General features: G+C 41.2%; 1 protein-coding gene across 10 annotated transcripts in view; it reads right to left on the bottom strand.

Annotated features, from left to right (window-relative positions):
* Positions 1–4,001: 4,001 nt before the first annotated feature.
* APOO (apolipoprotein O) overlaps positions 4,002–23,866 on the bottom strand; it is a 61,009-nt gene continuing 41,144 nt past the window's right edge. For 4 of the 10 annotated variants that reach the window (XM_082718279.1, XM_082718275.1, XM_082718278.1 and 1 more), the window contains 4 exons: positions 22,847–22,938; positions 18,998–19,078; positions 7,999–8,064; positions 4,002–4,259 (listed from right to left, as the gene is read on the bottom strand). In XM_082718279.1, the coding sequence (XP_082574405.1) occupies positions 8,029–8,064; positions 18,998–19,078; positions 22,847–22,938 (209 nt within the window). In that variant the 3' untranslated portion in view covers positions 4,002–4,259; positions 7,999–8,028. The remainder of the gene's footprint in view (positions 4,260–7,998; positions 8,065–18,997; positions 19,079–22,846; positions 22,939–23,866) is intronic. The other 6 variants (XR_014307334.1, XR_014307335.1, XR_014307336.1 and 3 more) reach the window with 2 other exon arrangements.

Below are 23,866 nucleotides of genomic sequence, written 5' to 3'. Positions count from 1 at the left end.
AATATGCGGACTGCCCTGGGTAGTACAGACAACCCAATTCTTCCAACCCACGAGCATGGACTGTCTTTTCCATTTCTCTACGCCATCTTGAATTTCTTTTTTTTTTTTTTAAGATTTTATTTATTTGCCAGAGAGAGAGAGAGTGTACACACGAGCAGGCAGAGAGGCAGGCAGAGGCAGAGAGAGAAGCAGGCTCCCCGCTGAGCAAGGAGCCCGATGCGAGACTCAATCCCAGGACCCGGGGATCATTACCTGAGCCGAAGGCAGCCGCCCAACCAACTGAGCCACCCAGGCGTCCCCATCTTGAATTTCTTTCAACAGTGTTTTATAGTTTTCCGAGTACAGGACTTTCACCTGTTTAAGTTTATTCCTAGATATTTTATTGTTTTTGGTGCAACCATAAATGGGATTTTCTTAATTTTACCTTCTGCTGCTTCATTTTTAGCATATAGGAATGCCTCAGGTTTCTGTACATTGATACTGTATCCTAAGACTTTACCGGATTCATTTATCTTGTAGTTTTTTGGTGAAGTCTTAAAAGGTTTTCTTTCCCTTTTTTTTTTTTTTGAAGATTTTATTTATTTATTTGTCAGAGAGAGTGAGCATAGGCAGACAGAGAGGCAGGCAGAGGCAGAGGGAGAAGCAGGCTCCCTGCTGAGCAAGGAGCCCGATGTGGGACTCGATCCCAGGACCCTGGGATCATGACCTGAACTGAAGGCAGCTGCTTAACCAACTCAGACACCCAGGTGTCCCGGTAGATTTTATTTATTTATTTGAGAGAGAGAGAGAGACACCGTGAGAGAGAGAACAGAAGCAGAGGGAGTCAGGGAGGGAGAAGCAGGCCTCCCATCGAGGCCCGATGCGGGGCTTGATCCCAGGACCCTGGGATCATAATCTGAGCCGAAGGCAGCCGCCCAAAGACTGAGCCACGCAGGCGCCTCAAAGGTTTTCTATTTGTCATCTGCAAAGAGTGAATTTTGCTTCCATACCAGTTTAGATTCCTTTTATTTCAAATATTTACCTTTAATTTAAATTAAGCCTTGCATGAGAATTTAGTCCCACAAAAATAATACTGGTTCCTCTGACAGAAGTTTTTGCATTAGATTGGGTGGGTGCATTGAATTAAAAGGAGACAATGTTTATACTCACTCATGGTACAACGTTCAGTTTATATAATAAGCATGAATACTGCTGGTCACAATGAAAAGAGTTTCTCTACATAGCAAACCTTTCCCAGAAAATGAGTGCAAAGTGCATTCATTAATATAGGACATTGAGGAGAACATAATCTGTCTCTTTTTCACTGAACTCAAGGATTCTGAACTTTATCCTTAAATGAATAAAAATCAGCAATATTCACCAAGGCCTAATTTTAACTGTCATTGGTTTAACCGCAAACAAGTCACATTATTTCATCTGTATATGTGAACTAAAGCATTTTACCTTATTTTGAATTTCTTGTAGGTCACTTGAATCTAATGTCATTGATCCATTAGGGAAGTACTTGGGAGTACTGGGGCCACATGTGCACTGGGATCCAGCAGTGCATTTACAATAAAAGCTAACCCAGTGGCCTTGGCACCTGTTACTATATGGACAAGGTGGGCGGTCCTTCAGCTTACCTCGGTTCTTCTATAGGCAACTGCTGTTTTAATTTTGTCCCAACAGGCCACACAGTTGATAAAATTGATGAAGGGATTCTTTAGCATCTCTGGTCTCTATTTTCCCATTAAATCAATTGTTTTACAATCTTGATTTGTGATAAAGCAATCTTTTTTAGGACTCCAACTACCACATTAGCCCAGAATAGACCACATCACATTTGTCTCTTCTGAGCACCTTAAATCACTCTATGGTACAGAACATTCCCTCCAAAGTCTCTACATTTATTCAAATAGAATTGTGCTGATTAAGTTCCAGATAAACTGAACCGAGAGTCACAGTTTTATCATAAGGGGAACTGGTCATAAAAAAACAGCATAAAAAGTATAAACATAAATAGAAAGTAATTACCTCAGGACAGAGAAAAACAGAGTACAAATGTACTGAGGTCAGGAATAAGCCAATAAAGGAAAGATATCAACTAGCACTGTGAAAAGTATAAAGAGCTGGACAAATGCAAGATCTTCTAATATGCAAATTTTATATTCCCTACAGTTCAGGGTTCATGGAAGGCAAGCAAAGGGTAATACATGTAAAAGGCAGGCAACACTGGATACAAATCACCACGAAGGAAAGGATTATAGTATAAAGAGTAACTGAGTTAGCCTGGTTGGAAAGTGATGACCTTGCTGTCCTAAATACAGACCACGTGCGATTCCGAGCTGGCTCTGTGACCCCCACCCCACCACCCCACTGGGAGGATTTGAGAGGTTTTAAGGTTAAGTTCAATACTGACTAAAGGGTTAAAAATGAGCAGTAATACCTTACAGGTGATCTCAAGAGCCATTTCTTCATCTTCTCTAGGTCAAGCATTCTCGAGGATGAGGAAACTTGTGGAGTTTCTACTTTCCGGGGGTGATAAGCCAAGCCAATGGGAAAACCCTGAAATAATAACAGTACATTTATGAGATGTTACGTTTAGGGCACAGCTTTAATATATCTGGATGACTAGCACAGTTAACACAAAAGTATTTCAGCAAAAAAAGGAAATAAAGATTTCTGGGTCACTATGGGGGGATTAGTCTTGGGACAAATTTGCTTCAGCTCATTAGTCCGGTGATGATGCCGGCATCATTCTTGGCCATTCTGGCTCCATCAAATGTGGTGAACGTGAACATGAGTGTGTTCCATTTGTGTCCTGCTGTCTTACCAAATGCTATCAAATCTGGAAGGTCAACAATTCAGAATTAAAGTGACACTACAGGGCACCTGGGTGGCTCAGTTGGTTAAGCAACTGCCTTCAGCTCACGTCATGATCCTGGAGTCCTGAGATTGAGTCCCGCATCAGGCTCCCAACAGTACAGGGAGTCTGCTTCTCCCACTGACCTTCTCCTCGCTCATGCTCTCTCTCAAATAAATAAATATTAAAAATATTTATATATTTTATATATATAAATATTAAATATATATATTTATATAAATATAAATAAATATTAAAAATATCAAATAAATAAATATTTAAAAAATAAAGTGACACTGCAAGAAGACCAAGACAACTTTGACTTTCCGATCCGACTGCAATTAGGAAATTCTCAAATCTCTTTCACATGCTGTTCCCCTGCCATCTTCCCTCGCTAGCTGATGTGTCAAAGGGGGCTCTTGCCGTTCCCACCAGCACTGAAAATACAAATTTCGGGGCGCCTGGGTGGCTCAGTGGGTTAAGCCGCTGCCTTCGGCTCAGGTCATGATCCCAGGGTCCTGGGATCGAGCCCCGCATCGGGCTCTCTGCTCAGCAGGGAGCCTGCTTCCTCCTCTCTCTCTGCCTGCCTCTCTGCCTGCTTGTGATCTCTCTCTGTCAAATAAATAAATAAAATCTTTAAAAAAAAAAAGAAAATACAAATTTCAACGAGCCTTGCATCCAGGGGCCACAAACATGAACACACGGCCGACATGCACAGAACCAACACACAGGACCACATACCGTGCCTCCACTGGCGAGGCCGGGCTGCTTCATTACACATCTCCCACAGCATGCGAGAAGCGGAAGATCTGTTTAAGCTGGGAGGCAACGGAACACAACAAGGGGTCATGGTGACTGTTTTCCTGTCGCAGGTCTTCTCACCACTGAAGGGCCAGCTATTACTTCTGAGTTACGTTCTCACACTGGCCGGTGAAGCCTCGTGTCTCAGCTCTGGAGCTGCTCTGCTTGACTCAACTCTCGTGGGGCTTGTGCCGTGTACACCGCCAGCTGGTACTGCCCTGGGGGGAGTTAACGGTTTTCTTTCACACATGCACGTGCGTGCACACACACACGTACACTCAGACATACCACACACACAACCATGCACCGGAGAGGCTTCAACTGTCACTCAAGAACATTAAAAAAAAAGCAAAACAACTTTTTTTTTTAATTTGGAATTTTAATTATGTACATAAATAGCAACATGAGAACGAGTTCTAAGGCTAGACATTCTCTCTAGGTGAAAGGATTTCCGATTAGTCCACTTGTAGTATGGTATCACCCAAGATAACAAAGAAGCCTAGCATAGTTTATCCTGAAGAAGAAAGCCAATTTACTACATTCGGTACTGACTTCTCTGCCATTTTTCTGTAGAAATATTGGTTTACTGCATGGAGTTTCCAATGTTTACCTATAACTGAAAGAAAAAGAAAACCATAAGTAAACTGCCGGGGGAAAAAAAGAGACTCTAAAACTTTGTTTTTTGAAAATTCATTAGGGCTAAATTGAGAAACCATATCAAATATTTACATTACTATTATGACCATAAGGACCATCGTGTACCCGAGAAAACTGTAATTATTTCTATTTTACAGACACTTAACTACAAAGCAGGAAGGTTTTGGGTTTCATCCAAACTACATTCAGATTCTCAACTGGCTGTGTACCTGAGCATAATTAAACAGACGGATGGATGAATACACAAAAAATAAATGCTTAAATGGCACAGTGCACACCACAACTCTCCCCTTATGAAAAACCAAACAACTACACTTCCGTCCATCTGCTTAAGCAGAGAGTGTGATTACATCACCGTCAGGCTAGCGTAGACCTGTGCTCGTACCACCTCAATGTTCTTCTCTGGAGTGGAACACACATTATCCAAAGACATACAAAAGACAAAGGAATTCTTCTCCAGATTGCTTTCTTCCCAAGATGTAAAGAAACTACTTGGCAATTAGAGGTTTACCAACATTTTAGAGATACGGTTTTAGATACAAACATGTCTTTTAGTATAAAACCAAAACTTCTTAAGTTAAACATGTAAACCTCTAGCTTACCTTTTCCATTTTGGTTTATTATTTCCATTTGGTTTATTTGGTTATTATAACTCTTTAGGACTTCTCTAAGAATTCAATACATTTACTGCTTTGTTAAAACTGCAAAGTAGAAATGACCTATACTAATAAGGATTCAATAGGCCACGGGAGTCCATACTAGGAAATTATTAAGCAGCAGCTAAGAAGAGGAATGAGATAGATCTCTAAGTACTAAGAGAAAAAGATGCATGTAAGAAATTAAGTGGAAAAAAGGCAAGTTATTTCATTTGTTCGACACAGCTAAAGACAGTACTGCCTTATGAAGTATTCTTACCAAAACTGAGCCTCAATCTGATGGAGCCTTCAGATCTAACTATCTGTTTACAGAAAATGCAGAGAAGAGAAGAACCAAGAGGTAAACAGAACAACACTAAATGGATGTACTCAGCCACAGCCAGAATGTGGGATCTTCTAGAGGATAAATAGACCTGTTTTTCAAAAAATGAATGGCAAGGGGAAAATGAAGGAGAAGGAACTATTACGGTTTAAAAGAACTTAAGGGACCTATCAGTCAAATGTAATGGGAAGATCTTGTTCAGATCCTGATTCAAAAAAACCAAACACAAAAAGACAGTCAGGGAAATCTGCATACTACCTAAATATGAAATGATATTAAACAATTAGTGTTAATTTCTTTAGGTGTGATAATAAAATTGAGATATGTTCCCTCATGGAGGTTTCAATGTACTTGCAAAACAATTCTAGGAATATGAGCTCATTCTGTCAAAAAACCAAAAGAAAGTATGGCTGTGCACACATTTACACACAGAGAAAAAAGTCTGGAATGGTATGTCAAACTATTAACAGAAGTTAAAAAAGGAACAGAGGACTAGGCAAACTGAAAATATTTATCTAAAAAAATTTCCTTTCAAAAAGATTTTATTGGGGCGCCTGGGTGGCTCAGTGGGTTGGAGCCTTTGCCTTTGGCTCGGGTCATGGTCCCAGAGTCCTGGGATCGAGCCCCACGTCGGGTTCTCTGCTCCGCGGGGAGCCTGCTTCCTCCCCTCTCTCTCTTTGCCTTCCTCTCTGCCTGCTTGTGATCTCTCTCTCTCTGTCTGTCAAATAAATAAAATATTTTTAAAAAAAGATTTTATTATTTATTTGAGAGAGAGCATGAGAGCACAAGCGGGGGGAGGGGCAGGGAAAGAGGAAGAAGCAGTTTCCCAGCTGATCAGGGAGCCGGCCACAGGGCTTGATTGGATCCCAGGACCCTGGGATCATGACCTGAGCCAAAGTCAACTGCTTAACCAACTGAGCCACCCAGGCACCCATAAAAAAAATTTCTTTACAAAAAATATGTATTGCTTTTATAGTTTGAAAACTCCATCTCCAACAGAGACATAAAAAAGGGAAGAATGAAATCAAGGTTGTATATACAGTAAGCTGAACCCTGGCCCAGAGTATTTGGGAAAGAGGAAATAGATATTTATGTAGTTTCCCTGTATTCCAAGTCTCACTGTCCCTGCAGCAAAATGTAATATATTCAATGTCAAGTTTCTGGAGGACACATGTGGTTTCCTGGCTGCTCAAGTTCTAGTCTCTCTTCCAATAGCAGATCCACCCCGTATGCATCTGACCTGGCTCTCCAGAGATGCCGATTCTGGGGGTGGGGCTTAGGCCTCTGTCTTTTAACACGTTCCTGCAGTAATATGGTTGTATGATAAAATTTGAGAAGTACAACTCGGGGCTACCATAGGAAGGGCTGAGATGTGAAAGAGGATCTGGCTTTGTTTTCTGTGACCCTTAAGGCAGGATCAGAACCACTGCATCAGAGTTACAAAAAGACATATTTTTGCTTAGTATACCAAACAGCTTCCTAAAAAATCAGAACTGTCCAAAGACGGCTGCCCTGTGGGGTGAGGTGCCTATCAGTGAAGATGAAAAGTGAGAACACACAGGGCAACAGGGTATTTATGCTTGAGGCTGGCTGGGGGGGCCAGAGGACCCCTCTCAAATTCTAAGACTAAATGACTCTCTACATCCCTAAAAATATGGAGACAGCTTGAGAAAGAAAAACCCTCACACTGAAGGCTTTCATGGATTGTAAATAGAAGTCATGGTTTACACTAAATGTAGCGGTGACTTAAAAAAAGACTATAAAATTCATATTCACTGCAGAATATTTTAAAATATAGAAAGTTATATAGAAAAAAACTATAAAAAACATCCATAATTCTACTATACCAAGATATATACTTAAATTTTTGTCGTATTTCCTGGTCTTTATTCTTTCTCAAAACATACCATACTACCTTGATTTTTCATTTAACGAATTTCCATGCAATTAAATATTACTGAAATATAATAACATTCCTCTTCATAGATATGGCAGAATTAAGCCACTTTTTGTAGCTCAATATTTAATTATTTCTGAACTCAATATAATCTTATCAGGAAATCACAAGTGCTATTACAGCATTTTTAATATATACACAAACTAACATTAATATAACTAGTGTTTTGTACTTAGCAGGTATTCATGAGTAAATACTGAACAAATGAATGAAGACAGTGAATCGAGTATAAGAGCAGAAGAAATCACGCCCATTTTCTGACTTCATCTGGTATCCTAAATTCCTCTAGCCTGAGGTAACTCAATCTTTAAAGAAAGAATAATTACACTTATGAATTCCCTATGGCACTTAATGATAATATTTCCATATAATCTTGAGCTTCTCTACAACCATCACTCATTCGACAAATGTTTATTCAATGACTATCAGACGAATAGAAGCATGCCTACAATAGTAAAGTGTTATTTGAAAAAAACACAAACCTAAGAAATAATGGCACTTTTCAATTGTTTGAAACAGTTTTGTAGGCAAATCTCAAGTGCCAAGTTCTAGCTTGTCTAAAAAGGAACTTCTCAGGTATGGACACAAACAAGTGAAGGCACCTAAATCCACAAATTAAAGATGGAATGAAACATCACACTGGCCCTAATGAATCTACATGAAGCTGAAACTGCTATAATTAATTGAGTTAAATCAAGAACAAGCCATTTCAGCTGGTGCTAACAAGGCTTAAAAAAGACTAGAGAATTCTTTTGGTTTTTACCTGATTAAAATGGGCAGAGCATGCAGCATTCTATTTATTTCCAGGTGAATTCTTCACATTTCCTGGCTTATAAAACAAAAATTAAGAATATTAATACAGTTTAAAAAGAAATAGTGATGCTTCTAAAGAAAGACTGGAATGTCTCAGCATGCCCACCTTCAGTATTTGGCTGAATACAACATTAAATATTCTTATAATGCAACCTGACCCATTTCTCAGTTAACTGAAGGAATTATGAGGGCTCCCTGAGGGCCCTGCTGTAAACTGTGACTTAGGCACAGAGAAGAGCAGGAACTAAAGCTCCATTAATCCTCACCACAGAGATTCAGCCAAACAGCTGATTCTATTAAAAAAAAAAATCCAAAAGTAAAAAGATTTTTTTGTTACTTCATGCTGCTGCCAAAGCTAAGGAATTTTTTTAAAAATTAAAAATAAAGAATAAAGCTGTTCTTCTCTGTGTATCATCCACCATAGGGGCCAAATCACAAAACATGTTTACTGCGAAAAAGGTTATAATTGGACCACACCCATTCTGTCTGGCCACCATCTGGGAACGTATAATTAGGTCATGTCATCTACCAGAAGTGATGTAGGAAAGTTTCTAGTAGGAAACGTTCATGCGGTAAAGGTTGAAGGCTTTACTTTCCTCCCTATATGTTTTCAATACTATAATTCTGAAAACATGTTAGTAAGAACTGATATACATCAAGGAGATGAACTCTCAGGAGATGGCAACAGAAAAAGAGTAGGCTGTAGGTAAGCGGGCAATAGGGCTGGGATCCCATGGTCTAGACTAGGTGCGGGTTCTCCTGGTGGCCTTCTTGCAGTTATCCATGGATGAAGGGGGGGGGTAGTGAGAAAGCAGGAACATATAACCAACCCTGTAATTTCAGAGCATGGTTTCTAGGCAACTCCAGGCTTATCGGAGTGGCTGAAAACTGGTCTGTAAGCATGGTGATCATATATCCCGGCATGCCCAAGTTCTACAGGTTTATACCCACTGTCCCAGTATAATTAACAGCACCCCCTTTCACTCTCAAGCATATGCTGACTTGGATAATAAATTATATGGTTACCCTATCTCCAGACCACATCCACTTGATGATGAAGTTGTGGGGAACAAGGCCCTGTGTATTGCTTGGCAGATCATCACACAACACCCACGTCTACTTGTTGCTCTGAACAGAGTTCTCTCTACAAGACTCAGTACCGTGTGCCTTACTGTATTCCTTGAGAGCCACAATCACACACACAAACACAAATGCGCTGTTGCTTTCGCAACCTGCCAAGCTCTTTCCTAGGATGAGAACTTTGCAAAATGTATCCCTTGACCTAGACTGGTAAATCCCACTTCTGCCTGGCTAAATGCTATTCATCCTCTAGATCAAGGCTTTTCCATCATGTGTCCTTCAATTTAGATGAGAACCTTTTATTCACATTCACAGCACCCACGTGCTTCCTGTTTTGTAGAATTCCTCCATTCATTTACTAATATGTAAGCGGAATCATTTACTAATATATAGGCTTTGTGAGGGCACAATATCCCTAGGACCTCCTAAGCACATGGTATTTAAACATTTGTTGAATAAACAAATGAAATGCAACAGAACCTAGAGATCTGATGAGGGTAAAAAAAAAATGTTCGGGTATGCAATTAATGAAAAACAAAAAGAGATAAAAATAAAAAGAGGCTTCATTTATGAAGGTAAGTGCGATAACCATGTCCAGCAATTGGGTCCATCATAAAAGCCATATAGTTCTCTACCTAGTTAAATATATTAGGTGTGAATTACCTTAATGTAATGCTTGTCAAGTACTTCTAATGATATTCTTATATATTCTACTATCCATATTCGCCAGCATCTCGATCTCAAAAATATAAGATGCTAAATTCATATTAAAATCTTTTGGACATTCAGAAAATGGGCACATAGAATATTCTTCTGGTTGAGGAAAACAACTCTGTTGCTAGGAAATTTTTCTTGTTTGGTTACATATCACTTATAGTATAACAAAACATGACAGTCAAATATCTCACTAAAGAAATATTGAACCCATCCACCCTATTACAAATCAGATCTCTCTTGGCAGAAACTGCCATGATCTCAGAAAAAAAAAGAAATTCTCCAACTTCAAAAGACAGACTGTGATTAAGTACAAAAGCCAGAAATTAACTTTTTGGGGTATTTTTCAGATAGTTGTATTTGAAATATTTTATAACTGATTCTCCTTATAATTTAATTTTGATGTCTATCAGGTTTCACTTTTTTTAGGACTGATTTATTTAGGGGAGCCTAGGTGGGGTGATTGCTCTCAGATTTACTTATTTTAGAGAGAGAGTGTGTGTCAGTGGGGGGAGGAGCAGGAAGGGGAGAGAATCCCAAGCAGACTCCCCACTGAGCATGGAGCCCAACACAGGGCTCTATCCCAGGACCCTCAGACCATGACCTGAGCCAAAATCAAGAGTCAGAAGCTCAACCAACTAAGGCACCCAGGCACCCAGGCTTCATTGTTTTTTAACAATTAATACATTTTACTTAACCCAACATAACTAAAATACTAATATTTCAACATATAATCAGTATAAAAATAATGATAGTTTACATTCTTTTTATTTGTACGGTGTCTTCTAAGTTTGCTGTGAATTTACATGTACAGCACACACCTCAAATCAGACTAGCTATATTTCGAGAACTCAAGAGCCACTGGCTGCCATATTAGACTATATAGGGCTAGAGGAATGAGGTAAATAGCGCTATGATGGCTCGTTTTATGTGTCAACTTGGCTAAGCTATAGAAGAAAATTTATTTTCTTACCACAGCCACGAACATGAATGATAATTTCTATTAGCAAAATCAAAACACTTGTTTTAGTCCAAACATTTACTTCTAATTAGTATGCACCGCCATGTGAAGAGGGATTTCCTCAGACAAACCTCTGGGGGAGACCAGCCCACTGAAATGTCCAAGCCCCTCACCAGTTGATTATTTAGATCAACCTCTTAACTTCCCCAAATGCAGTTTTCTCATTCACAAAATGGGGATAATATGCCACGGATTCTTTGTAAACAAAAAGTTTGGCACCCAAGACCGAGCTCACAGCAAGTACTCAATAAACATTATTTATCCTAGGTAAAAGATCACATATCTTTATGACAAAGAAATGAAAGTAAGGATAAATGTCCTGTTAAAAACCCCAGTGATATCCTAGTTCACTGGCTAAGGTAAGCAGAATCAAGCCTCCCCCAAAAATGTCTGCATCCTAATGCTGAGAATTGTGACTGTGTTACCTTACGTGGCAAAGGTGAATTTACATGGCATGGAGGTTCAGGCTGCTCTCGGCTGACTTTCCAACAGGGAGATTATTCTGCATTATTACATGGGTTCTGATAGAGAGGGAGGCTGAAGGCAGGGTCAGAGAATGGGACATGAAAAGAATTCAACGGGCAGTGGCTGGCTTTGAAGATGGAGGAAGAGGGCTGTGAGCCAAGGAAAGCTGCAGCCTCTAGAAGCTAGGAACAGGCCTCAGCTGGCAGCCAGCAAAACAGACCTTGACCCTACAACCACAAGGAACTGAAACAAATTCTGTCAACAGCCTGAAGGGGTGGGGGGGTGCATTCTCCCCTGGAGCCGCCAGAGAGGAATGTAGCCCTGCTGACACCTTGATTTAGACTTGAGACCTACGACCTACCGGGGTCTAAGAGAATATAAATTTGTATTACTTTACCTACCGGGGTCTAAGAGAATATAAATTTGTATTACTTTCAGCCAGTACATTTGTAGTCATTTGTTTTGGCAGGACAGGAAACTAAAACACTGGTGGGAGGACTCTTGACTAGTGGATATAAGCCCTCCGGTTCCATTTCCCATCAGGAGATGTCAGCTTCTCAAGCAGAAGCAAAAGTATGCAGTGTCACAGGACATCTATCATGGCTATCACGTGCCAGAGTCTGGCCATTTTATAAGGTTCTTACAGGGATAAGCTCATTTCGTCCTCAAAGCGGCCCCATGTGGTCCTACTCCCATTTCCCAGGGTGCCTGAGCAATGTCCCCGGGTTTCAAGGCTTGTAAGAGGCAGAGGCGAGGCGGGGCCTGGAGCATCTGCTCTGGAGTCCAGGCTCTGAGCCACCAGGTGAGGCCGCACTCTGCTTGGTCCACCTTTGCTGATGCCTTGTGCCTTTCAAAACAGGAGATGCTCCCCTTGTTCGGGATTTTTAACTTTTTATTTTGTTAAGTAGTGATGTTAAAAAAAGAAAAAAGAAAAGAAAAATTCATTGCCGAGTAACTTTAGTTTTTAAACAGCCGACACCAGAAAAGGCACCAATTCAGAACAAATTTAGCTTTATGGAAAACCCACCACATTGCCCTTATTTTTATTTATATTTTATTGTGTTAAGAAGACTTAACAGGAGATTGACTCTCTGGACAAATTCTGAAAGTACGATTCAGTCCCGTTGACTTGCAGGCACAGTGGTGTACGGCAGATTCTAGAACATACTCATCTCACATGACTGACACTTCATACCCCTTGAACAGTAACTCCCCGAGCCCCTTCCCCACACCCAGCCCCTGGAAACCACCATTCTGCTCTCTGAGCCTGTTAGTCTATTTCAGACACTTCATGTAAGTTGAATCACGCAGTATTTCTCCGCCTGGAATAGAAATACCCAAAAGGATCACTGTGAAACCACGCAACTTACTGAGAGCTAAACTTGAGTGTGTTTAGCAAGCTGTGGAATTTGGAATGGAGGAAGAGAAAGCGCAGCGTATTTACTCAGGGTGGTGGCTGTTGCTTCCCTTTCATTTTCCTGCTGAGCCAGCAGGGGCCTGAACACAACTATTAAAAGCCCGGCTTCAGAAGTTCTGCTCGCTTTTCGCGTTAGTAACAGGTTTATATTTCTTCGTGGATTTTCCTGCCCTTTCAAGAATTATTAAGATTTTGCTTTTTAGTTTTTGTTGGCCTTTAACGGTCATTCTACAATTCTTTCATAGTAACTTCTTACCTTTTTTTTTTTAAAAAACCTAGTGAAAACTAAACGTGCCATTTACTGAGACACACTGCTGTGTCTGGCTAATTATAGGACAACTCCAAAAGAGCCATCTGTGACCCTGGGGCCCCACGCCCACAACTGGCATCCATCTCGGATACTCAGACGTTGGGCTGATACTTGCGAAAGGGTTTCAGGTCAACAATGGACAATCAGTAAATAGTTTCAGGCTTTTATTAAGCTCCTAGACTCAGAGTGAAAACCATAATGGAAAAAAATCAATAAAATCAACTACAGTAAGAACTTCTGATTGTCAAAAGACACCCAAACTGAAAAGACAACCCTCAAATTGGGAGAAGGCATCTGCCAACATGTGACCCACAATATTAGCTAGAAAGAAGAAAAAAAAAAAAAACCCTGTAAATCACTAAGGAAGAAACACATTCCTCATACCAAAAAATGGCCAAAAGACAGGAGTAGGTGTGTCAAGAAGAAGAAACCAATGAACACGTGAAAATGCTCAACCTCATTAGTGATCAAGGAAATGTACATTAAAACTACAATGAGAAATTCTGAAGCCATTGTGACATGCCAGATAATGAGGAAACCATCAGACTACTTGGGTCATGTCAAAAGGACTCAAAGCCAACTTCTACTAGCTGAAGTGGGACAATTTGAATTGAAATAAGGACTATGAATCATAAAACATTCAAATCCAAATATGTATAAATCTACAAATTCATAACTGTATTTAAAAAACTGGTGACCCTCTGAGGATGAGAGGGAACCAATCCATTATTTTGAAAACTGGATGCATAAGAGAAAAAACAAAGCATTTATCCTGTCTTTCCTCTAACTGAGTAACTAAACAGTAGATGAGCAGAAGTAGTTCCAGTATTAAACTATTGCAGCTAATATGTGAAAAATGACATGACAGAGGTAGAATATAACCATTTTCTAACCCCCAATAAATCCATGGGTCTAGGCACTGGGCGTCAATACCCATTAATATCAAAACGACAGAGTGAAAACCAGACTTAGGTGCCTATGCAGACCTACAGCCTTGCCCAAAGGATCAAACACAAACCTCATCAATCAATCATCTGAATCCAGCTGCCAATCTGCAGGAAATGCAGAGAAGACAGCAACATGGTCAAGTGTGCCATCAGCAAGGCCCAAACCAGTGGAGACTCTTTAGGTCCCACATGCTATGTTCTTTTAACAGATACATTGTAAGGAAAATAAGAAAGATGGAAGGGGAACCTGTAGATTCAAAGTGACTTAAAAACGGGGGAGAGGGAAAAAGACTTAAAAGGCATATAAAGTCAGAAATAACAAGAGGCAGGGGCGCCTGGGTGGCTCAGTGGGTTAAGCCACTGCCTTCGGCTCAGGTCATGATCTTAGGGTCCTGGGATCGAGCCCCGCATCGGGCTCTCTGCTCAGTGGGGAGCCTGCTTCCTCCTCTCTCTCTGCCTGCCTCTGCCTACTTGTGATCTCTGTCTGTCAAATAAGTAAATAAAATCTTAAAAAAAAAAATAACAAGAGGCAAAACTAAAGTGACAGGGATAAATACTTAGGTGACAAAACCATAAAGAAAAATAAGAAAGCTATTATTATAAAAGTCAGGGTAATAGATATTTTGGGATGGAGGGAGAGAACTGTAATTGGAGTGGGCTACATGGAGGGGGTTCTAGGAAGGCTGGAAAAATTCTGTTTTTTGTCTTTAGATGATGGTCACAAGGGAGCTTGCCTTACACTAATTCACTAAGCTAAAAAAAGAAATTAAAAAGTTGTTGAAGGAATGCACATTATTGGGGCAGCTGGGGAAACCCGAATACAGACTGCATAGGAGGTAAGGCTTACGGAAACAAGGAAATGTTAACTTTCCCCAGTGTGATAATGGTATTGCGATTCTATTAGTGAATGTCCGCATTCTTTGGAAATACACGCTGAATTAGGTATGGGTGGGAAGTGCCATGATACCCACAACTAATTCTCACATAGTTCAGGAAAAGAAAATACATGTGTGTGAGTGCCCACACATGTGTAAAATAAGAGACCAAGCCAATGTGGCAAAATGTTAACTGGTGAATCGAAGTGAAGGAGATAGTCATTATTATTTCTGCAACTGTTCTGTAGTTTTGAAATTTTTTCAAAATAAAAATTGGAGAATAAAGTAAAATCACACTTGCATGCGCACACAGGTAGGCATGCACACAAACACACACCCCACAGTGAAAAACTATTTTGAAGCTACCAGATGGCAAAACTGGAAGCAACCACTTTGTAAAATGACTTGGCGTTGTCTAGTAAAACTGAAGTGCAGACCCTATGAACAGGAATCCCGGCCTAGGGAAACTCCTAATAAACCTGACACAGGTATAAAAATGCTCACAGCTGTGTGTGAAACAATAAATGGAAAATCACCCAACTAGTCACCAACATGCTTATTTTCCCACAAAGGAATATTCTACAGCAGTGAAAATGAATAGACTGTAGCCATACTCAGCCCATAAACATGTTAAGGGGGCAAAACAAGGTACACAATAGTACACATAGCAAGATTCCATTTAGATAAACTCTTTGTATGTATTTGATATATTTTAAAGATAAAAAACAGGCAAGTTCCGCTACAATGTTTTAGAAGAAGAACAAGGAGATGAAAAACCAAATTCTGGATCGTAGTGCCCTCTGGGGAGACAGGTGCAGGAGGGGTTGGGCATGGAGAACTTGGAAGGCATTGGTAATTGCCTATCTTTTAAAGGTGGGTGGATGATTGGTATATATGTGGTCATTATAGTGTTGGATTTTATTTTATTTATTTTTTTAAGATTTTATTTATTTATCAGATAGAGATCACAAGTAGGCAGAGAGGCAGGCAGAGAGAGAGGGGGAAGCAGGTTCCCTGCTGAGCAGAGAGCCCAATGCGGGGCTCGATCCCAGGACCCCAAGATCATGACCTGAGCCGAAGGCAGAGGCTTTAACCCCCTGAGCCACCCAGGCGCCCCTCTAGTGTTGGATTTTAAACTCTGTCTGTCTGTGTGTGTGTGTGTCTATAAACAGAAAGTTTTTTTAAGATTTTATTTTTTTAAAGTAATCTCTGTAGACACCCAATGTGGGGCTTGAACTCACGACCCCAAGATCAAGAGCTGCATGCTCCACTGACTGAGCCAGCCAGGTGCCCCTGTAGACAAAGTTTAAAACCCAACAGGTTATCTGAAAAATAAAAACAAACATTGGACAACTCTAGGCTCACAATATTTTCTGGACACACCCATCACTGCTTCACAGTTCTGAAAGAGAGTTCATTTTAGCTGAAGCGGATAAATTTCTCTGACCTGACCAAAAGCAACGACAGAACTGAAAGACTACCTCATCCAAACTATTGGTCAAATATTCAGTGCAAACATTTAGTATCAATTTCTAAAAGGGAAAAAGGGCTGTGGCAGAGAAGAAAAATGCCACAGACTTATTTAGGGTCTCTGAGAGTAATACAACTCCATGGCAAATAATGTAATTGAGAACTGAGCCATCATTCCTACCACTGAAAATTTCAGGGCCCTGTTTTAAATACGCTGTCCACAGATTCCTTTTGACCATTTAGAACCACAAACATGTACCTTTGTTAGATCACTGCAATGGTAACTATGGACAACCATGAATTAGATTGCATCTAATTGAGACTGCTAATTTCAAGCCTGACTTGAAAACCAATGTCCAAATAAGCTAAGAAACAAACAAAACTCTCAATCATGAAGCATCCCCCCAGGTCCCTTCAGAGACACAGTTCCTGGGTCCCAAAGGATTCCTGTTCCAGGGTAACTTAAATCTTTGCTCTCATCCGTGAAACAAAATAAAAACCACTGAAATCCATAAAAGCCAACAAGAAGGGGGAAGCGCAATCAATAAAAAACAATGGCATTTCACCATCAGATAATTTCTGAAATCTATCAATATTTGATTAAAGCCTCCTGTTGCTCTTCATTTAAAACTTGTGCGAAATGTTTAAGTAGTCAACATCAATTTTATTACTTTCTAGTGAGAACACACAACGGTCAGGAAGAAATTACACTTTCACGGTAAATAAATGAAAGAACATTACATTCTCAGTGACTCCAAAGAGGACAAGAGCACAGAAGACCAGAGAAAAAAAATCCAGGCCAACTGTAAGCTAATTGGACCTCTTTACTCTCTCATTCCCCAAAGACTCACATATAAATGTGAGTGGCTTTAATATCTAACGTTTTCAAATTACCATAAAATGCTGGCCTGTTTAACCTGCATTCCAAACACAGTCCCGCTGCTTCTCCCCTGGGCTGAATGCTCAGAGCAGAGAAAGCTATTTCCAAGCTAGAGGCTCTGGAGGGATCCCCTCCTCGGCTTTCGTGCACAGTGGGACTGAGCTACCCACGGACACCACGGTGAGCACTCAGAGGCTCCCAGGAGATCTCCCCACAACTGGCTTTGGGGCACATGTGTCCCTGCCACCACCACAGTGAGCACTTGGAACTGAGCACGAGTTTCATTTTCCACGTTTCTTTCTAGGGCTCTGTAGAGCCTTCCTGATGTTCTTTCTTTTTTTTTTTTTTTTAAGATTTTATTTATTTTTGACAGAGAGAGAGAGAGAAATCACAAGTAGGCAGAGGTGCGGGGGAAGCAGGCTTCCTGCTGAGCAGAGAGCCCGATGCGGGGCTCGATCCCAGGACCCTGAGATCATGACCTGAGCCGAAGGCAGAGGCTTAACCCACTGAGCCACCCAGGCACCCCGCTTCCTGACATTCTATTTCCTTTCCCATATAAAACTCAGTGTGGACTTAAGGAATTCTTTAAACAGGAAAGCAAGCTGCCAAAGAAAATGTCAGAGGAATGGAAACAAAACTAGGGGTGTTTATTCTTTAAAGGAGATTGCCAAAGGGCACTTGATATTAACACAGAACTTCCTATTCAAAGCTAGCTTAAACAGGCTCCAGAGAGACTAATTCCTTTAGCTACTACTAACACAAGCATGAGTCTTAAGATTTCACTGGAAGACTATTTCTGTAAGTAATGAGGATGGTTTACAACTGATTCTATAATGTTACATCCAAATTCCAGTTCAAAACTGGATTTCAATTGTGACACAGTTCTTTGTATTTTTAAAGAGTATTTTGACTTGAGATAACAGAACTCAAAATCAACTCCTTCCATCTACAATGTAGAAGGTATGTTAATGTAAGAACCCTAATTCTTCCTTATCGAGCAGTGCCTCGGAGGGCTTGGAGGAGACATGATACTTTCTTCTATACTCATTCTTCCTTATCAGAGGAAAGAATGTTCTAGCGAACAGGCAACATTCATTCAGCTATGGGGCTGCAAGAAGAGATGAAAGAGGACACCCTCTTACAATTACACAGCCTTCTCCCTCTGCTGCTCATCCACCAGACATAACAGAGAATATGGGCTGTGGCTGGTGGCTGATTGCCCCCTTAGACCATGGCTCACGCCCTTAACGGGGCCAAGGAAGCCAGGGAATCCGGTCATGCTAAAGTAAAGGAGAGAGCCCATAACAAGTATAACAGCAAGAGGAGGAGCCTTGCTTAGTTTTGTGTGTGTGTGTGTGTGTGCTTTTTTTTGGTGGTGGTGGTGTTTTGTTTTGTTTTTTGTTTTTTTTGTTTTTGTTTTTGCCTGGGAACACAGTATGTTCCCTAAGAATCAAGTTTTGATAAAACTTTCAGAAAATATGCTACACTTTGAACACATTATAAATACAAGAGAGAGAAAATGATGATCTACGAGTGCAGTGGAATGCATTTCATGGTCACCACTTTTTAGCCTTACTGGTAATAACCCAATACACAGAGGTTCTCTTGCTCCTCCAATAAAGGCCACCAATAGAGAATCTGAGCTAGAGTCGTAATGAAAACAAACAGAAAAAGCAGGATCAGGCAACAGAGTTATCAAGAATCTTACAAAACCCTAAAGAGACCATATATTTAAACCAAAAGGAAAATAATGAAAAAGATCTTTCTCACCTTTTGAAAGTTCTCCTTCCACAAATCTTCTATGACTATGTATCCTCGTAAACCCCAGTCATATAATTTCTCCCCACTGACCTTGAAACAAAATATAAAAGATCCATTACTATTCCATACATGACTGGTAAGAATAAGAATATTCCACTTTCCTTTTCCCTGCATCCAAAAGAACTGTAGTTAAGCATACAATGACCCCAGAAGCCCTGGGGTATATACATTAAGGCTGGGCAACGTAAGCAAATACAAAGATAGTGAGAGTCGCAGCATTATAAAGAAAACACAGTTTGGTCATGCAGTCAGTGTTTGAAATAATTTGCCATAAATTACAGGTGAATAAGGGAAAAGAATGAAGGACGTCAACCACTGACAGGTGAAATTCCTGAAAACGAGACACAGAAAGAAGGCTTCTGCCTATCACATCTAACACGTCATAGCCAACCAACAAGGCACACGAAAATCACTCACTCATTTCAGGGGCCTAGTTTAAAAAAAATAGGTGAACCTAATGAAGATGGTCTTAGTTTTCCCAGGTCCCCCCAAACATACAAGTCTTCACGTTTCTATAGGGATTTTGCCTCTTGATCCAATATCCTTTCCACAACATCCTGAGAGGTAGGCGCTAGGGTCAGAGAACACTCTGGGGTCAAGACGCTCACACCTTCATATAATACTGTGAAGGCACTGCACGGTGACAGAAGGGAGCTACACTTGTGTGAGCACAGCATAATGTATAAACTTGTTCAATCACTATGTTGCACACCTGAAGCTAATGTGACATTGTGCGGCAACTACACTCAAACTGAAAAAGTTTAAAAAAAATTTTTTTTAAATGCCCTGGTCCACTTTTCACTAGCTGACATTAACTGTTGAATTTTTTAAGTATTGAGTTTTTTGGGTGTTTTTGTTGTTGTTGTTGTTTTGTTTTGTTTACTTAAAACCAACTCACTCCGATCTATCTGCTTTTTCAATATTAAAAAGGGGACGGGCAGATCGCAGCACCCAGGCATCCCGCAAAGTAGGCGGGTCACCTTAAGAGCAACTTAACCTGCTCAAAAATCCGTCTCACATTAGCAGTGAGGATTCAGGCGTCACCCCGAATCGATATTTTCCTTACTCTTAAGTTGAAGGCATTAAGTATTGAGTTTTCTTTAAAAAAAAAAAAAAAAAAAAAAGTTTCCAGTAATTCGCATGCATCAGTCCCACATGTGACAAACTATGTTGATTACTCTTCCACACGGAATTTCTACTGTGAGGTTCTGAAAGCAGTTTCTATTCTTTCTAATTTTTATAATAATTTATCTACGTGGAGCACTTTAGTTTACAAAGCACTTTCACATGAATTATCCCTATTCTAAATAACAACCTGTGCAGTAAGTAGGCAAAGATTGTAAGGAAATACTCAGTAGCCAAGTGACCAGTCCAACTAAGGTCACAGTACTAGTAGTTATTTTCTTCCGGTTGCTCTAACCATTCTTAAAATATATGATTCTCAGACCCACTGGTAGACATATCTAGCATTTACCACATATATGACACTATTCTTGGTACTTTACATTTCCGAGAGGAAAAGAACATTTGCCATCACTTTAAGCATTTTCTTACAGTACTTCTCTCCAAACACTACTGAACAAAAAACAATGCGAGCAATTATGTGGCTGGTCCAAGGTCAGGGTATTCATAAAAAAAAAAAAAATTAAAACTGTTGACACAGGAACTAAATGGCACTAAAACAGTAACAGAAAATCCCTTTCAATCACTGATGTCTCTTTCATTTTATTGTAGCCAAATATACATACAACTTACCATTTTATCCATTTTTAGGTGTGCAATTCAGTGGCATACGTGCATTCACAGTGTTATGAAACCATCACCATTATCCATGTCCAGAACTTCCTCATCATCCCAAACAGATCGCTAATGTTTTAGGTCTAGTGAAAATGAAGTTAATTGTTTTGTTCTGGCTTACTCTAAGTACCAAATAAAAGACAAAACACTCCTTCCCACTGACTTGAAAAATAAGTTAGAATACAACTCATATTTGCATCCTACGATCTTGGCTGTGAATACAAAAGCTCTTTTGCAACATATGCTGTGGCCTATAAATAAAAAGACCTCTACTCAGGGGGCAGCCACATGTGCTTCCGGGGCAGCAGCCCAGCCCACCCTCCACCCCCATCCCTTTACTGGTGGAACCACAACACCCCAAGATGATGGATGATGGTGCTGATGAGCCAGGGCAGGCAGACGTGATTCACTGTTCCTGAGCCGGGGCTGAAGCAGGCATGGGGACATTAACTCTCTGCCTCCAGGACTGCATTAAACAGTGTCAAGCCCATGTGATAAAGACCTTCCCGGCATCTGCTACCAAAGCCACCCGTTTCTCACAGCTGCCGCCACTGGGCGCCCACCTACGACTACAGTGCAATCCAGGAATCCAGCCTCAATCCCGTCAGGAGCACTCCAGGGAGCTCAGGGTCAGAACGGCTTGGCTCAGAGCCCTAAGCGCCCAACTCTAATGACGGCACCGCTACGCCTCTGGGACCAAGTCTCAGCGTGACAGAGTACCTCCAGGAACTGGGCAGGTCCCTGTCTCCAGATGCTGTCCAGGACTTCAAAACCTCGAGCCTGCTTTGTTCTTGCCAGGTTTCCAAGGCACTTGATGTCTAGAGTTCCCCTAAGCCCAGAACCCACTGCCCTGAGGAAGTCTAGCCTCTCTCAGAGGTGCTCAAACATCAAGGACCCTCAAACCCCCCGGGGAGCTTGCTAAAACCCAGATCACTGGCCCTCATCTTCAGAATGTTGAGTCAGTCAGTCTGGCTTGGGGCCTGAGAACGTGCATTTCTAACAAGCCAGGGGATCCTGATGTTGCTGGTCTAGGGACCGCGCTTTATAAACAGTTGGTCTAGCTGTTAGGGACTGAATTGTGTCTCTCAAAATTCACATGCTGAAGTCCTAACCCACAGCGTGACTCTATTTGGAGACAGAGCCTTTAAAGGAGTGACCGAGGTTAAATGAGGTAATGAGAGTGGGGCTCTAATCCAAAACGACCGGTGTCATTAGAAGACGAGGGTGAGACACGAGGGATGTCCACGCACCATGAGAAGGTGGCCATCTGCAAGACAAGGAGAGAGGTCCTAGGAGAAACCAACCCTTCCAGCACCGTGATGTGGACTTCCAGCCTCCGGAAGAGAATGGAAATAAATCTCTGTTGTTCAAGCCACTCCATCTGTGGTATTTTGTGAGGGAACCCTGAGCAGACTGAAACACAGCTTTACCCATCTTGCCTGCCAACTCAGTTCTCCGACTTGACAGGATGCCAACAAGTTGAGGTCTGAAGGGAAAGAAAGGAGCAGCCAACTGAGAGCCCTGAGAGGGGCACGCCCGGCAGACGGGACTGCACGCCTTGAAGCCCCCAGCAAGTAAAGTGAGGCTGACACCAGGCCCGGGGAGAAGGTGCAGAGGGCCACAGCCCGGGTCTATGCGTGCAACTCCAAGGAAGACCGGTTGTGATCACATGCACCCAAATGGAGAATGACCGGTAACTGGCAGCTGTGGAGTGTGAGTCTCTAGACTTGCATGTAAATATGCCCCCACAAAAGGTATCTTGATTCTTTGGACTAATATTCAACTTAGTGTGCATTCTCTGAATACTGACATGATCGGAAGGAAGGCCAGAACTGAGGCACGTGGTGGAGAAAAGCACTTAAATATGTGGCAGTTCATTTTATGTGCAAACAAATTCTAGTCAGATGCAATAAAAGCTGCAAAATAAAAAATATTAAGCAGTAAACCCAAACATACACAAGCAAGAAAAAGGGACACCCCAGCTTACTGCGTCTAACTTACCTGGACAAATACGATGGCTTGTTGTGGGTAATAAAGAGAAGCAGCAAGTCCCATGAATCCAGGCGGATATACCAGCTTCTTTATTTTTGAGCCTATAGAATAAAAGCTTGTAGATGTCAAGAGATGATTCATGACCCTTACCATCTCCGTTTGCCCTGGACACCTAACACTGAATAAGACTTCTTTTCTTTGATCCTAGATTAGCAGAGAATGTGCCTCATAATGTCATACACACCAAATAGAACCATCACATCCCCATAGCTTTGGTGAGATATAATTCACACAAGTCACCCATTTACAGTGTACATGCATTCTGATGTATTCACAGAGGTATGCAAACCATCACTACAATCAATTCTAGAATATTTTCATCACCCCTCAAAAGAAACGCTGTATCTACTAGCAGTCACCCCACCTATTCCCCCATGACCCCAATCCCTAGAGAACCACTAATCTACTTTCTGTGTCTACAGAGATGCCTATTCTGGACACTCCACATATACACAAATATATAAACGCAGTTATATAATGCATATATAAATGCAGTTATACAGTATGTAGTCCTTTGTGACTGGTTTCTTTCATCAGCACAATGTTTGCAAGAGAACCACCACTTCTAAGGGAGCAAAAATAAAGAACGTTCTGAAAAGAAGCACATGGCACTTTGGTCTCCAAGGTTTATGTTTTTTTATAGTAAACTGATTTCCTATTTAAGGACTCAACACAAGCCTTGCTCTCCTCTCCTTTCTAATACTCCATGAAAATAACAGTAAAAGAATAAAAAACAGGTAATAAACCTGCAGTGAAGAGGAAATGGGGGAGGGGCCACTGGGAAAGAAGAAGTGTCATCCAACTTACAGAAAACAGAGTGGACAGAGGCAAGAGGACACACAGCTATGACGTCCCGAGGACACACAGCCGGTCCTCGGCAGCCCAGAGCTGGCAGGTACTGTGGGCGGCGAGGGCAGCCAAGGATCAAGAGGGAGGGAGGCGGGGGGATGTGGGGGCTATGGACGGACA

The sequence above is a fragment of the Mustela nivalis genome, assembly GCF_964662115.1.
Source record: "Mustela nivalis genome assembly, chromosome: X".
Lineage (NCBI taxonomy): Eukaryota > Metazoa > Chordata > Mammalia > Carnivora > Mustelidae > Mustela > Mustela nivalis.
The sequence above is the reverse complement of the archived record's forward strand: the minus strand, read 5'-3'. Positions and strand labels throughout refer to the sequence as shown.